Raw genomic sequence first — 17,569 nt, forward strand, 5'->3', positions numbered from 1 at the left:
AACCTTTGCATTCCAATCACCAGTAATGATCAATACATCTTGATTGCATGTTTGATCAATTCAGAATGAAGAAGTTGGTAGAATTCTTCTATTTCATCCTCACTGGCTTTGGTGGTTGGTGTGTAAATTTGAATATTTGTTGAACACCTGTTGACAAAAACTTGTAAGTAGGGGAAGGGTTGAGCCCAGGGAGTTAGGAGGGTGGAGGACATCATCTGGTCAATCCAACTTGACCAGAGCTTGTGCCTGAGGTGTTTGTCTTGTATTCTGAAGACAGTGGGGAGCTATGAAAAGATTAAGTTGAGAGGCAATTTGTGTGTTTTTAAGACTTGTGTGGTAGAAGTAGATTATAGGGTGAGGCTGGGTAAAGGGATGAGAAAAACAAGTCCTTCTGAAGTGTTGGAACAGGCAGGCCTTCCATGCTGCATTTTAAAAGCCCATAGCAGTATAATGACGGTCTGCACTAAAAAGATCCCTTGGTGGCTTAAAGGGTTTGTACTTGCATACTGACCTCAAGTTGGTGGTTTGAGCCCAACCAGTGGTGCTATAAAAGAAAGACTTGGCAAATTGTCTGTGTAGTTTACAGCCAAGAAAACCCTCTGGAGTAGCTTCACTCTAATACACGGGTCACCACGGGTTGGAATCAACTCGACAGTAATGGAGGTGGATTTTTGGTTTATGAATTAAAAGAAAAACACAAAAACCCACAGAAGTAAAAACTTTATTCTGAAGTGTAGGCCTTTGTTACAGATTCTGTTGTTGTGCCATTAAGTTGGTTCTGATTCACAGTGACCCTGTTTCTGTGAAGCAGCTGGTAGGTTTGAACTGCTGACCTGGTGGTTTGAAGTCCAATGCTTATCCTGCAGTGCCGTACGAGGAGTCCAGACAGATCACAAATAATAACAGTGAGAGTGCAACCATGATCTAATAATAATTCCACGATTCCTTTTATTTATGAAAGCGGGAGCTTGAGCTGCTGACTTTTCTAGCAACTTTTGCAAGACACTTAAATCCCTCTAGCTGGCCCTTTGTTCCTGTGTTGCCATGGAGTGTCAATAAGCCCAGCTCAGAATAACCCAAGCAGCGAGATGAGAGGTACAGCTTGCTCACTGGCATGTCGGCTGGCCAGGTTACACTGTTTTCATTGCTTCTATCTTGGGAGGAGCACTAGGCTGCTAGTTGCCCTGGCAGCTCTGAAAGGTGTATGTCTCTTGGCTTCTCAGTTTGAATTGCAACCAAAACTTGCCTGCCTACAGAACATGTGCAGCTCCCGATTGAGCTGATAGCAACTGAAAATAGCCCACTGAGCACCTGTTACTTGTACACCAGCCCTTGGCTGACCGACATTTAGGACAAAAACTTACTTGGTGAGTAGGTGAGGTACCGAGCAGATTCTAATGGTTCTTAGGAAGATCCTGGAAACTAGTCCTGGTTTAAAGAGCAGGAAAACAAAACAAAAACACAGCAGGTCCTTCTGAGCTATTCCACTTGGCATTTTCATAGTTCCAGGGTGGCCATTGTTGCTGTGTATATGTACAGTATGTGCCTGAATACTTTCACATTTCTTCCTGCTCAGCCAGAAAGGGCTCCAACGGACTAAGAACTAAATGTTTTCTCTTGGAGGGAAGGGCTTGCATGAAAAATTCCTGGATGGATTGTTGGAGTTCAGTTAATATAAAACACTTGGTTTGTGCTATCTCACTCAGCTTTTTAGAGAGGCAAGGGATTGCATTAAACATCTTTTGTTTAATTTTATATCTTCTTTATAAGCCCCTGAGTGTCAGTAGATGCTTTCTATATAATAATCGTGCTAGACTATTATTTCATGACAGTCCAAGTGTGGGTACACATAGGATCACAGAATAGAATCACAGCATGTTAGGAGCTGTCTGTTCTCCTTTGGGACTAATTCCATTTCCTTCTGGGCTTTCATTTCTTTAGTGGGTTTGTCATTACTGGGCATACTTGGCGCACCAGTGTGGATGGAAACCGACTCTGGAAGGAAATACTTCTGAAATGACTGATGGCATTAAAACTGCTATTTAAAAGTGACCCTCTGTAGATACGTGGGTTAGCTTTAGGCTAGCAGTGCCCTGCAGCTACAGGAGCCAAATGGAATCTGTGGAAACTCTTACTTGTTGCTCTTGCCCTGGTTTCTGTTTAGACATTCTTGCTCCCAGACAGTGGCCTCGTGACATATCTCAGATTTAACCAGCTTTCCTCTGCCAAGGCCCAAGATTACCATGGAAGCTAGGAATGGTTTTCCATTTTGCAGAAATTGAGAGGAAAAAAAAAGTGCATGTGTGTGTGTGTGTGTGTGTGTAAAGCCAGCTGTGGTTCACAGTACTATAGTGTGGCTTTCTGTTTCTTATGAATGTTGGCACCTTGGGTCTTTCGCTGAGTTCAGGAGTAGAAAGGAATAAGTTCAGTACATGGATCTACAATCAGCCATCTCATGACAACTTTAGGATGTTTTATGTAGTGACTAATAAACAAATTTGGGACTAGACTTCTTGTGGACCATATTAATTAACCTGATGAGGAAAGAAGATGTGTAAAGAAAAGAAAGTCATAAAGGATGGAATACAAGCACATAATGCATATACTCATGAATTGAAGACATGGGATTAATCGTTTATGGAGTTCTGGACCTGGTAGGACCTTGGAAAAATGGGAAATTTGGAACTTGAAATGCAGCAATATCAGAGAGACTCAAGACTCTGTCCCCATGGTCCACCTTTTGATATCTTTAATCTCATCCAGACTAGAAAGGAAGTAGTCTACATGTTTCCATTGCACTTTTCTCATTGATAGGGTAGGAAAATAGGAAAGAGAAAAGTTACCCATGTTGGACATTTCCACCTTTAGCTTTGGGTGCTACAGTACCTACCAAGAGGCTGATTCCAATTGGAGTCCATTCCATCTTTCAAGGGTTTATCTACATAATTGGAAAGCTTTCTGAAAGGAGGGTGGAGGGGTACAGTGGAGGTTTGCTGATGGTAACTTGAGCCCAGATTGGCACTCTTGGACGTCTAGTCCCTGCAATCCAGAGAAAAAGAAGTAAGATACCAGAGAAGTCACTGGGTGTGATATAAAGGGTTAAACACTCAACTACCAGCTTCTTAGAAGGTTGGAGGTTTGAACCCACCCAGAGATGCCTCAGGAGACAGACCTAGTGATCTGCTTTGAAAACCTTATGAAGCAGTTATACCGTGTATGCATGAGCAACAACAGCAAGGGTGAGCGTGCAAAAGGAACAACAGTGGTGGAGATCTGGATACTGAAGTCTTCCTACCTGTGATTCCTTCTCCACTGTCCTAGCCCATTGTTTCAAGTTGTCTGGAAGACCATTGAAGAGCCTGGGTAGGAAATCCTCACTGGGATAGCCATGCATCTCTTAGTTAACCAGGCGAAATCCCCAAACAAAACTACCAAAAGTGAGTCAGTAGAACCACCGCTTCCCATACTATGAACAGAGCTTCTGGCCTGAGACATTTGAAGGATATACCATGTCACTGAAACTTTTTCTAAATCTAAATACGATATGAAGTCTCTAAAATGTGTTTAATTCACTTGGTCTAATATTTTGCTCTTCCTTCAGGCTGTGGTAGTAATCTCTGTTACTGCCCTTATAACTGGAGCCTAGCTTACAAACGGGCATCAGCAGTCTCTGAGGGCAAGAGTATTTTCTGGTCTCTCAAAGTAATCTCAGAGCTCTGGCACAAAGGGTTAAGGCACTCAGATACTAACTGAAAGGTCAGAGGTGCAGGTCCACCCAGAGGCATCTGGGAAGAAAGACGAGTGATCTACTTCTGAAAACTCAGCCAGGAGTTTTGGATTTTTGCAAAGCTTGTGGAAAATGGTTCTATTCTGACACACATGGGGTCGGCTTGACGGCAACTGATTTACAAGTAGTCCCAATGGGTAATTCTCATTAGATACTGTGATTACTTTTCTGAAGCAGAGATTCTAGGAGTTTGAGGAGGAAATGAGGAAAGAGGTTGTTATTTTTCTCATACTAAGGAGTTGTTTCACAGACATGGTGCATAGGATAAACCAAGGCTTTGCTACACTCAGTCATAAAAAGCTTGGAAAAGACAGACCCGTATTGTCTTAAATCCCTACCCCTGAATTCCTTTTAATTTGTTAGTCACTTAGACAGAGGCCTGAGTTTTTGGCCTTGGAATCAAAGGTGTGGTTTCTGCAGTAGGCTTAATTTATAGGGATTATTCAGAGTCGGCCCAGAAACAAATTGACAGATGGCACTTTTTTTTTTCTTCTCTTTCTTTCTTTTTCTTTCTCTCTCTCTCAGCTTCAGTTCAAATGCATAATGATTTAGGAATCATTCTCACCTTCAGGAAAGCAATGAGGGGAAAATGATGTAATTCACTCTTGCCAACTTCCTGCTAAAAGCACCATTATTTTCACTGAAAAAAAAAGGGGGTGGGGGGCTAAAAATGTCAGTAAAGACCACCGGCCGTTTTTTCACTGCTAAGCAGCCAAGCCTACACTGACTCCTGTCAAACTGACTAGAATTGACAAGACTTCTTGTGTTTTGATGTTCCTGATCACCATAGTATCATAGTAGCAAAACATCCTCAAATCAGCCATGGAAGGAAGGGCTGCTGATGAAAGCCCTGCTGTTCTGTTTATGCATTTAGTCCCTTATTTTAGGAACTCTTGTGTCTTGTGCCTTTACTCAAACAAACAAAAAACATATCACACTGCGAAACTATTAATTTTCCACACTTGTGAGCCTGAGAAGGTGAACAGCTGTGATACCATGGGAGCTTCTCTAGAAAGAAATGGTTTGTACAGACATGCTGGCTTGGTGACTAAGTCCTGCCTGAAGATCTATGCTGACATTTCCAGACTTTATGGAAGTTTGAGAACCAACGTCGTGTCTCTTCTACCTCCTAATCTTTTTTAAGGAGAAAAAGTTCATTTAGTAGCAAATATCTATCAGGCCTGTACTCTGTCCAATTCCCTGCCAAGTTCTAAGGCCAATTCCACATAAAGTGAGCAAAACAGACACCATTCCTACATTCTTGGTGCTTACAGTTTAGAGGAAGAGTTGGGTATGAGGCAGTCATCCAAATACATGTACATGAGTGTATAAAGTGGTTTCTGCTTTAAATTTGAGGAGTGAACAAAGGTTCCTCTGAGGAGATACCCTGTAAGTTGGCATCTGAAGGGGGTTGATAGGCACTAACTAAGAGAATAGGGCATTAGAAGGAAGGAAGATGAGCATTTATGTGGAGCAAATCCCACACCTAATTGTCCTGAGAAGCTGATGTTGTGAAAGAGTTTCTAAGAACTGAGGTGATCTGAGACGAGGCCAGAGAAGATAGGGGTTCAATCAGTCAGGGATTTTAGACCAGGTTAACACCTGGTCTTCTTTTTTGAAAGCAGTAAAAGTCACAGAAGGATTTTTATGCAAGAGAATATTAACATGAACCAATTAAGAAGGACTAAGGAGCATCATGGACTGCTGGTGTGGCACTGTGGGTTAATGTGCTGGATTGCAAAGTTGGTTCGAACTGCAAGGTTAGCAGTTCAGGCTCACCAGATGCTCCTCAGAAACCTTATACAGGGTCACTATGGGTCAGAACCAACTCAACAGCACTTAACAACAGCAAGGAGGACCATGGGAGAAAGGTGAGGATTTCTGCTTCCATAAAGATTTATAGTCTCAGAAACCTCATACAGTGACTCTGTGAGTCACAACCAACTCCACAACACAGAACCACCACTACCACCAAGGAGAATTGGACTGCTGGTGTAGTGCATTAGGACAAGTACTGGATTGCTAACCATACGGTGGCAGTTCAAACCCACCAGCTACTCCTTCACAACTCTGTACAAGGTCGTATGAATCGGAACCAAGTTGATGGCACTTAATAACAATAACAACAAGGAGGATAGGAACAGATCCAGTCAGGAGATGGTAAGAATGATAGCTTGAGCTAAGGTAGGTGAGGAAGTCGTGTGAAAAATAAATGCATTCAAGACATTTAATTGGCATGTACATAATAAAAAGTATGTGTGTGTGTGTGAGAGAGAGTAACAGACAACCAAAAAGACAGAGAGAGAGGGGTCAGGCTTGTACATCTAAATGAATAGGGCTACCATTTATTGAGTTAGGGAACAGTGGATGAACAGTACAGTTGGAGTGGAATAAGTGTGAGTTCTGATTCTTGGAAATTTTAAAACCTGTTTTTCATTCTAATTTATACTCCATTTCATTTCAGTGCCTCTTATTCTCTTTTTTTATGAAAAGTATTTATTCCTGGACTACATTTTCTTCTTGGCTGTACCACTTTACGCAGTGTCAAGTTGTCTGGTCTTTAGAAATGTGATTTGGGTTCCCTAAATGAAGAGAGCATCTAGGCAGTGGATGCATTTTTTTATTTGGTCATGTAGCCAGGCTTCTTAGTGGAGCATCACATACCCTTCAGTAGGTATTCTGGTTGGACCTTTGTGTTTCCGTCTTAGGAGTAACCTTGCTGGTGACGGTGCCTGGCGTTGCAAAATCCTTTCTTAAGCCTGTGCTTAATAAAATGTCAGGGACTTCAGATGCTTTCAGATTCTGGAGAGGGGCCAAACTGTACTCCTGGATTAGGAGATAATGGAAGGATTCTCATAATCTATGAAACTAATATAAGCTGCCATTTCAAATGAATTAATGGTTTGTACTGTTGGAAGGATTCCAAGGATGGATATTTGATGTTCCTTTCTTAGCCTGTGCAAGTTTTGAGCTATTGGACATTTATAATAACAGTCTAATTATTGCTTTTTTATTTATGCTACTTAAAGGCATGTCTGTAAGAAATTCAACGTGTCTCTTTTTATGACATCTAGGATCATAGCAAAACATTAAATCTATTCTTGAAATAGTCTCTAAATTCAGGTCAGATACACTTAAGTTTGTATGTTTGCTCTTGTGGACTTGTTTTAATTTTCTTCAGTTTCAACTTGAACTTGCATGTGAGCAATTGATGATCCTGTCCTATAGTCAGCCTTTGGCCTTGTTCTGTCTGATGCTATCAAATTTCTCCATCATCTCTTTCCACAAAGGTAGTCCCCTTCAATTTCTGTGTATTCCATCTGGCAAGGTCCACTGGTATAGTTGTCATTTGTATTATCAAAGAAGGTATTTCAATAACTTTAAGTCATCGATCTTTGCAGAATTCTATCAGGTGATCTCTAGGATTTTTTTATTTTTTTATCACCAAGGTCAACTAGTGATCTTTCCTAATTTTTAACCTTCTCATTCCAGTAATCAGTATTCATCAGTAGATCTTTATCGCATGTTTGATCAATATCAGACTGCAAAGGTTGGTAAAAACCTTCAATTTCAACATCTTTGGCATTCGTGCCTAAATTTGATCAGTAGTCTTATTAACTTGGCTTCCTTGTTGTTGTTGTTGTTATGTTCCGTGGAGTCTGTTCTGGCTTCCTTGTAAGTGTATACAAATTATGGTTCGTTCCTCAATTTGATCAATAGTCATATTAAGTGATCTTCCTTGTCAGTGTATAGATATCATCCTATCACCGTCAACACTGTAGATCAGGATAGAACTTGAAATGTTCTTTTTTCACAGTGAATGTAAAACCATTCCTCTTTGTCATTCCTGGCATTTGTTGTTGTTGTTGTAAAGTGCCTTTGAGTTGGTTCAAACCCATAGCAACTCTTGAGGAGCAGCTGGTGAGCTTGAACCACCAACTTTGTGGTTCAAACCAACTTTGCAGTCCAGTGTATTAATCCACAGCACCACACCAGGACTCTTTCTTGGCACAGTAGATTTTATATATGATTGTTTGATACAAAACAGTCAATACCATTACATTTCAGTTCACTAATGCCTAGGATATTGATCTTCAAGCGTTCAATTGCATTTTTGACAACTACCGATTAGATTAATACTTACTACAATCCACTTTCTGATTATTAATTGATGTCTTCAGATGTTTCTTCTCATTTTGCATCATTCACCATTAGAAAATGAAGGCTCTGAAAACTTTAGTCCATCCATATCCTTAAGATCAACTCTACTTTGAAGAGGCATCTCTTTCCCAGTTGTACTTTGAGTGTCTTCCAACCTTAGGAAGGAGCTCATCTTCTGGCAGTATTATCAGACACTGTTATGCTATTGTTCTTAAGATTTTCCATGGTCAACCTTGTATGCACCTGAATTTAGAAGCTATCTCAAAGATAGATTTGGCCTTTGATGAACACTAATTACCAGATGAGCTGTGAGATGACATCAAGGAAATCATAGATCTGAAAAAAGCAAAAGGTCATTTAAAAAAAAAAAAAAAGTCAAGAATGAAAGAAAAGACCTAAATGGATGCCAGGAGAGACTCTGGGACTTGCTCTTGAATGTAGAGTAGAAAAGTGAATGGAGAAAATAATGAAGTAAAAGAGCGCAACAGAAGATTTCAAAGGTGTCTTGAGAAGACAAAGTAAAGTATTATAATAAGGAAATGTCTAAAGATCTGGAGTTATAAAACCAAAAGAGAAGAACATGCTTGGCATTTTTCAAGCTAGGAAAAAAAAAAAAAAAGCAAAAAGAACTGAAGAAAAAATTCAGTCCTCGAATTGAAATATTAGAGAATCCTATAGTCAAATTCAGGAGTTCTGGTGTGATGCTGTGGGTTAATGCTCCAGACTGCAAAGCTGTTTGAACTGTAAAGGTCGGCAGTTCAAGTTCACCAACTGCTCCTCGGAAACCCTATACAGGGTCGCTATGGGTTGGAATCGACTCGAACGGCACTCACCACCACACACAACAACATAGTCAAATTCCAGCTCACCAGCTTCTCCTCAGAAACCCTATACAGGTTTGCTATGGGGCAAACTGACTGGGCAGCACTTAACAACAATAACAGTATAATCAAATTGGAATCCTGGGGTCGTGCTGTTGGATAACTGGGTTAGCAGTTCAAACTCACCAGCCACTCCTTGGGAATCCTATACAGGGTCACTATGAATTGGAACTAACTTGATGGCAAACTGGAAGCCCTGGTGGCATAGTGGTTTACAAGTTGGGTTGCTTACTGCAAGGTCAGCGCTTCAAATTACTAGCTGAGGGAGAAAGATGAGACTTCCTGCTCCCATAAAGATTTACTGCCTTGGAAACCCCATACAAGGTCACTATGAGTCAAAATCGACTAGACAGCACACAGACTATCAATGATGGGCAAATTTGGGTCCTGGTGTGGTACTGTAAGATAAGTACTGTACTGCTAACTGCAAGATCAGCAGTTCAAACCCACCAGCTGCACCTTAGAAACTTTGTACAGGGGTCCCTATGAGTCAGTACCGACTTGCTAACACTTAACAACAGCATAGACAAGTTTTTAAACTGTGCAGTAAGCATTAAAAGGAGATGACAGAAACACACATCATGGTGCCAAAAAGAAATGGTACAATTGGTCCACTTTTAGTGATTTCAAGAGATGCCATAAAATCAGGAACTGTGATGGTATTGAAGAGAAAAATCAATCTACTTTTTATTTATAAATGTATGTTTAACACAGCCTGAAGGGTGGCTTATTAAATGATTTTACTAAAACTAAAGGACAGCAAACATAGGGAAGAATTAGTGTATGAAAATAAAACAAATCAATCATTCTTAGATTACTTCAGCCTTCTAGTTTTCTATTCCTTTTGGTTAGAGAATGTGGAAAAAATACATCTATTTAGTTACTTCACCCTCATGCAGAGTGTATAGGTGGTTAAGAGATTTCTTGAAGTTGGCAAAAACAGATCTTCAGGAGTTGACAAAGACAAGTAATTGAGATGATTTGACAAATCGATGAAATGCTGGAAGCATTCACTCATCTGTACCAAAAAATTTGGAAGAGAGCTGCCTAGCCAACCAACTGAAAGAGATCCATATTTGTACCCATTCCAAAGAAAGGTGGTCCAACAGAATGTGGAAATTATATTATTAATATTACATACAAGCAAAATTTTGCTGAAGATAATTTAAAAAATGGTTGCCAGTAGTATGACTAGGAGCTGCCAGAAATTCAAACTGCACTCAGAAGAGAGTGTGGAATGGGGTTGTGGTATTATTTCTGATAGCAGGTGGATCTTAGCTGAAAGCAGAGAATATGAGAACTATATGATCTGTGATTTATTGGCTATGCAAAGGCATTCAAATATGTGGAACATAAAAAACTATGAATAACATTGTGAAGAATGGGAATTCCAGAACACTTAATTGTATCATGCAGAATCTATACGAAGACCAAGAGGTAGCCCTAACAACAGAACAAAGGGATGCCATATGCTTTAAAATCAGAAAAGGAGTATGTCAGAGTTGGTTAAATGATTGAATAACATACTTTGGAAATGCTATTTAATCTGTATGCTGAGAAAATAATCTTAGAAGCTGTAGTATATAAAGAACTCTGTTATCAGGATTGGAGGAAGACTCATTAGCGATCTGTGATATACAGATGATGCAACTTTGCTTGCTGAAAGAGAAGACTTGAAGCACTTACTGATGAAGATCAAAGACTGCAGAGTTCAGTATAGATTATCTCAACATAAAGAAATTAAAAATGCTCACAATTGGGCCAGCACAGGCAACATCAAGATGAATGGAGAAAAGAAGGATTTCATTTTACTTGAATCCATAATCAACACTTATGGAAGCAACAGTCAAGAAATCAAATGACATGTGTTGCATTGGATGAGTTTACTGGACAAGATGGCAAATATACAAGAAGTGAAGGCACTATACAACAAGAGGCACAGGAATGTTGAAGTTGGTACAGGAAAGATGAAGGTATTGGAGGACACAGAGAGGAGTGCAAGAGTTAAAATGAATCGAGGTAAATGCTGTTAACTGAAAGGGACCCAGGTAGCATAGTGCATCACGAGCTGGGCTGCTAACTGAAGACCAGCAGTTCCAATCTACCAGCTGATATGAGTGAGGGAGAAAGATGAGACTTTCTGCTTTCGTAAAGATTTACAACCTCAGAAACCATATACAGAGTCACTATGAGTTTGAACCAACTTAATGGCACACAACAGCCATATCCTCCACTGCTGTCAACTGATGGTATATGGAGGGGCTGCAGTCATTGTAATGATATAAAGTGTATGATTCATTGAATGTGGAACTGATGATCTCTTATGTAAACCTTCACTCCATTCGCAATAATTTTTTTTTTTTTTTTAAATAGACCTCTTTAAATGTTGAAAAGCAGAGATGTGACTTTGCGTTCTAAGGTACTAAGGTATCCTGATCCAAGCCGTGGGCTACAACAATGAGCTCAAATATAGGAATGATGGTGAGCATGGTGGACCAGGACTGCATGATGTTTCACTCTGTTGTACATAGGGCTGCTATGACCACCTCGATGTCACATAACAACATCCACAGGAATCCTGGCTGCAGGCTGGTTTACATGTAGCTTTTCTCATTTGTCTTTGTGTCAGCGATTCTTGCGTCAAATCTGGATTTTTGTCCTTGGTTTAGAATGAGGTTGTCAGTTGCTGTGGAGGCAACACCATCTCATGACGACCTCACAAATGTATTACAACATTATTGAATGAGCAGCTGGGAGGTAGAACCTTGCAAAAGGTGGGGATGCATAAGTCAGAGCCTTGTGTCGAGACTGCATACGTGTGAATACTTTTACTGTGAGGTAGAAGCTTATCCCAGCCTGGGGAGAGTCTGTGATGCTCTTTGTTCTGAGACTTTTCTTTGCTAGTCTAGGATTATGTTATGAGAATAGGTGTGTTCAGATGGTAAGTTTGATGGCAGAGCAAGAAAAATCTTTTTGAAGCTTTGGCTGTGGTGAAACCCTTGGGTTCCAAGCCTGCCCCTTGGGCTGATACAGCCAAAACCAGATCCTCCCAAGGGTATTGGTCTCCTCAAAGCAGCCTCCATTTGTGGTCAGAACTCCTTGCTGCTCCCAGTTAGACCCAGACTGCAAGTGTTTTCACACTGTCCTGGATTTGCTGCTACAAAGGACAGACATTGCCAGCCATAACACTGAGTAATGAAGGGAGGTGCCTTTCAGAGCAAACAGTGTGGGTGAGCACTGCAGTGGCAGAGAGGGAATACCTTTGGCTTGACATTTAAATTGCTGAATAATTTAAATGCATGTCAATTAGGTGGAGTGGACTCTGCTGCCTTCTGCAGGGGCAGTTCCTGGTTGTTTGCACAGGCGAGTGTAAAATACTCTGCTGCCTCCTGTTTGGGCTGTTGAAAAACCAATCACCAGAGGTGATTGTCCACTTCTTGGTGCCGTTTTTATATTTCACTCTTGAGAGATTAGGGATTAGGGATCCATAGACACTTTACCTGTGGTCCTTAAAGGGGCTTTGTGTTTGTTCTCCACCCACCATGCTGCATGCAAACCTCAAATAAAATTATAGGTCCACACATGTTGTAACTATTCCTCAATTTTGACAAGACTGAAAAAGAAAACGTGACTAATGGGCATTTGGGGGCCTGCTGTGTTCCTTAGAGTTGTGGATATTAAGATCTGAGAGTGCCTCCACTGTCCTTTTAACCTTCTTTGTTGAATTAGTAATCCTAGCTCTGAAATCCTTTTGGCATCTCTTCGAACTAATCATTCTGCCAAAGGAAGTTACCCAAGTAACATTTAACTAATGTGTGTGTGGTCATTCTTGTAGTCTTATAAATTTAGGGTCTTCATTTATGTAAATTGGCTGTATGTGAAAAATAGAAGATACTGAAAGCACTCCCCTGACTAGTGAGGAATATACAAATTAAACTAAAGATTGGGTGAGAGGCAAAATAGCAAGGGCACGTTGGTGAAGGCTGTGTACTTTCCCATTCGCTAACTGCTAAACTGAGCTGTGGGCTCATGATGCTTCAAAACTGAGTTACTTTATTATAACTAAAAGGTGCCTGTCCTCGCCGCTTTTCTTTTTCCTGATTGTGGAGGGAAGGTTATGAATATCCTGGGTTTTGACATGTTACTCATCAAAGAATCACCAATTTAAGGTTTGTCGACCCTGATTGTCTATTCAAAGACAGGAAGAATCTTAAAGATACAGGAGCGTCTTTAAATGAATTCCCGTGAATTCATTTATGCCCGTTAGGATTAAGGTCTATACTCCTTTATGCCTGTGTGTGTTGCATAGTTGGGGTTGTTGTTGCTGTATGCTGTTGAGTTGGTTCTGACTCATAGTGACTGCATATAGGGTTTCCAAGGCTATTAAAAAGAGAAGCATATCAGTACTACATTATTTTTAATGGATTTATTTGATTAGAAATGTGCTCATTATTTTGGTTCCCTTGAGCTAGTCATCTCCATTGCACTCCTATGATTGATAGTTACCTGTTTGTTGTTCCTGGTGGACTTGAAGTGCAGGGAGTTGAGTAAACCACATTCCCCATTCCAGTATTAGTCCATGAATGTTGTTGTTATTAAGTGCCGCTGAGTTGGTTCTGACTCACAGGGACCCTATAGAAGGTTTCCACCTGGTGGGTTTGAGCTGTCAGCCATGTGGTTAGCAGTCCAGTGCTTATCTTACAGCACTACACTGTTGTTGTTAAGTGCCATTGAGTTAGTTCAGACTCATAGTAACTTTATATAGGGTTTCCAAGAAGCAGCTGGTGGGTTTGAACCACTCACCTTGCAGTAGCAGTCCAGCATTTATCCTACAGCAACACAGGAGTCCCTGAACAGCTACTCTGTAATTTTATTTTCACTTTAACTCTTTAACCCTAACCCCCAACCTCCTCATTCCCAAGTCAGTCTCAATGGGCACATAGTCTTTAATGAGTGTTAAAATTTATATCCTTGGATATCTATGATCTCTTAAAAATACTTAGGGTTTAAAAAATACACGTTTTGTTTGAAACATACTTAAATTGCATTGTCTGATGTAGCCATCCATGTCACTTTAATTCCTTTCACTGAGGCAAATTACCACACGAGTTTTTGTCTACTTTTGTGTAGCTGGTGTCGATAACAAATCAATATGACACCATTTGCTCTCTCCCTTTCCACCCGCCCATTCATTTTCCTCCAAAGAATCCTCACCTGTTGGGCAGCATATTTGGCAGCCCTCAGCCCAGCTCTGTGCCATTCGAGAGTGGCAAGCACGTCTAGACTCCCTAGAAATACTTTCAACTCTCTTTTGGCAAGTGTAAACTTTGCTGGATTATGTCAACAGATATATATGTTGCTTAGCCTCGTAGAAGCAGATTGGTGTTAGAATTTCTCTCGGCAGGGAAAATAGCGACTACCTCTGTGCTCATTAAAATTTTTACTCATTAAAAATGTCTGAGGCCTCTTGATTCTCAGGGGTGAGACAGTGACATACATAGCAGAGTCAGTGGCTATTTTGGATTTTCTACTTTCAGGCATGTCTTTGCTCTTGGATGAGCCCCTTGTGGTTTTCAAAAGATCTAGCGAGTCAATTATAAATAGAAGGCTTGTGTATGTGTGTCTGCATGCACTCAGCCTGTGAGACGAGGCACCCTCACTACAGTGGGCATTGAACTATTTTTCACTTCTTTGAAGAGGGAAGAAGAAAGCTGAAGAACATGTTTCTCTTTTTGAGGTCACCCACATCTCTCCACACACCCACACAAATCCGTGTAAATGAGTGTGACATTCTCAAAGACCTTACCCTCATGTCTTCTCTTTAAAGTACCCAACCTGTTATTTTAAAAAAGAAGCCGTTTTCTCACAGACCCGCTATAGAGGGTCCAAGGTTTAGAAGGCAGCCTCTCTGGGATATAGACCTTCAGAGAAAGCTCCGCAAATGGAATTTCCTTATATGAGCAATGCTTTGGTGAAAGTGGCCCTCAACTCACTAATCAGTGGCTTCTAGCCTTGGCTGTTTATATTCTCCCCCACTTCACTTCCTTCCTCCCTCGTGGAAATTGTTGAGACCAGCAGATCTCAACTAATCACTCTAACAATGGAGGAAGGAAAAGCAGAGAGCAATATATGAAACTGTAATATGAATTATGAAACTGCACATAAGTGTTTTCAAAAAGAGACAGTTAGAAGGATTGATTAGGAGTGCTTCACGGCTGACCCGTTTCTGACTATCTTTCCACTGCACCTTGAACTCACAGCTGTGTGCTGCTCCTTTGGTTCCACCTGTTACCTTACTGTCCAGTCCTTGTTCTAGTCTTAGTCATCACGTGCCCGCATCCTGTATTGCATAAAAGCAAAAATTGGTGTCCAGAAGTTTTCTGCCAGGAGAAAATTTTAAGTAGCTCTTAATTCCAATTAGTGTTATTGCTTGTTAAGTGCTGTCGAGTCGGTTCCGACTCATAACGATCCTGAATAGGGTTTCTGAGGAGCAGCGGTTGGGTTTGAACTGCCAGCTTTGTGATTAGCAGTCCAGTGCTTATCCTACAGCGCCACACCAGGACTCCAATTCCCGTTAATAGTCAATGTAAAAAACTTTGGCGTTATTCTGATTGAAAAATTTTTTCTAGGTATCTAACTGGCAATATTGATAATATGATTTGTAAGCAGACACTGTGCATCTTTGCAAATTTTTATTATACTAATATGCTGAAAAGTTTCTAAAGTTGTGAACTGATGGCAGGAATGTCTGCTTTCCTTGTTGTTGGAGATTTGTACAGAGCTAACCGGAACTGCTGTTAACAGCGGCTATATATTTCAGGAAATCCTGGTGTGGCACTGTAGGATAACCACTATATCGCAAGGTCGGTGGTTCAAACTCACCAGCCACTCCTCAGAAACTCTATACAGGGTTGCTATGAGTCGGAAGTGACTCAAGGACACTTACCAACAACAATATATTTTAGAGACCTCTCCAGGGTGATGAGCATTAAGTACTGGCAAACATTTTTATCCTGATATAAGAATTGAGATAAGAACCTCATCATGCCAAAGGCTAAGGAGCCCTTGATTACTAACTGCAAGTTTAGTAGTTCAAGCTTATCAGCCGCCCATAGGAGAGCAGTGATATTTTCCCATAAAGATATACAACCTTGGAAATTTACTATACAGGGTCACTAGGAGTCGGAAACAACTCAAAAGCAATGGGTTGGGTTTGGTTTATGGCAAAAGTTTCATGAGACCCACATTGGGAGTTAATTTTCAGAGCCCTGCAGCTAAAGGATAAGTAGTCTTTGGCCTACTATGGTCTCAGGGCATATGCAGCTTATGTTGTTGTAGTAGTAGTAGTCAGTAGTAGTAGTAATGGTTAGTAGTAATAGTAAAGTGCCATTGAGCCGATTCTAACTCATAGCAATCCTGTATATGGTTTCCAAGGAGCGGCCGGTGGGTTTGAACTACCAACTTTGCTGTTGACAGTCCAATGCTTACTCTACAGTACCAGATACGTGGATTCATATGTGGAGGGGCAATTGTGTTTTAGTGGCTGGCCACATGAGAGGTAAAAGATCACACATTGTGGGTACCGTGTTAAGTGGTGATGCTTCACTTGACTTTCTCTCTGGTCAGTGTGCAGCTAGTTGCAAATGAAAGCCCATAAAGTGATTCTTTTTCATCTTCTTTCCCCTCTCTCCTTTGCAGATGAGACGCCCAAGGCAAACACCAAGCTTTATATGTGTGTGTGTGAAGGCCTCTCCTGTGGGAACGAGGACCACTGTGAAGGCCAACAATGCTTCTCCTCCCTGAGCATAAACGATGGCTACCAAGTCTACCAGAAAGGCTGCTTCCAAGTCTACGAGCAGGGCAAGATGACCTGTAAGACCCCGCCCTCTCCTGGTCAGGCCGTGGAGTGCTGCCAAGGGAACTGGTGCAACAGGAACATCACGGCCCATCTGCCCACAAAAGGTTCCCATGGACTTTTCTATTTCTAGATCAAGGGGTTTTGTTAGTGTTGCCATGATTCTGTGTGGGTTAAATATCTAAGTAGCCACAAGGCTTTCCTCCTACTCTTTGAACCAGTGTCAGTGGATGACAAAGAAGAGAGCTCTGAGTGAGGGAGAGATAGATATGACCATTTGGGGTCTAGAAAGAGGGTGGGCATTTTTGAGAAAGTAAGCAAGACTAAGTGTCCACTTTGACGTAACTCATCACACAGACGAACAATTCCTGACACATCTTTCTGTTAAAGAGACGTCCGTGACTTCAGCTCTCCTTAGTAAATACTCACCTCTTTGGCAGGTGGATTGGAGGAAAATAGTATCTAAGACTCAGGTGCCTCAATAGAATGCCTTTCCTCCTCTATGAGGAAGGAGAAAATGAAAGCCTGCTGCTTATGTATCTGGTTCCCAGTGATCCTTGAGGCCACATAAGATTTCACATGAACCTTGCTGAATTTCTAGATTGAATTCAGTACAGTCATAAATACTATAAAAGCTGGTTCTTCTATAAAACTGTCTCACCATAAAATGAGCCCTGTCTCAAAGCCCCAGCAAGTGAGTACATACCACACTCTTCATAGATGCACTCTGCACCAAATTTTCTCCCTTAATATGTAAGCCCAGCCAAGCCCCTTGCTGTCAAATTGATTCCGACTGTATGGGTAACCACATGTGTTACAGAGCAAACTGCTCTCCAAGGTTTTCTTGGTTATGATCTTCCCAGAAGTAGACCACCAGGCCTTCAT

The 17,569-nt window shown here is 41.0% G+C and overlaps 1 protein-coding gene across 1 annotated transcript in view; it reads left to right on the plus strand.

The window, feature by feature from the left end:
• ACVR1 (activin A receptor, type I) overlaps positions 1-17,569 on the plus strand; it is an 80,894-nt gene that overhangs the window by 18,888 nt on the left and 44,437 nt on the right. Inside the window, exon 2 of the mRNA XM_006872035.1 lies at positions 16,528-16,791. Coding sequence (XP_006872097.1) covers positions 16,528-16,791 — 264 coding nt within the window. The remainder of the gene's footprint in view (positions 1-16,527; positions 16,792-17,569) is intronic.

This window comes from Chrysochloris asiatica, unplaced genomic scaffold (genome assembly GCF_000296735.1).
Source record: "Chrysochloris asiatica unplaced genomic scaffold, ChrAsi1.0 scaffold00181, whole genome shotgun sequence".
NCBI classification, from domain to species: Eukaryota; Metazoa; Chordata; class Mammalia; order Afrosoricida; family Chrysochloridae; genus Chrysochloris; species Chrysochloris asiatica.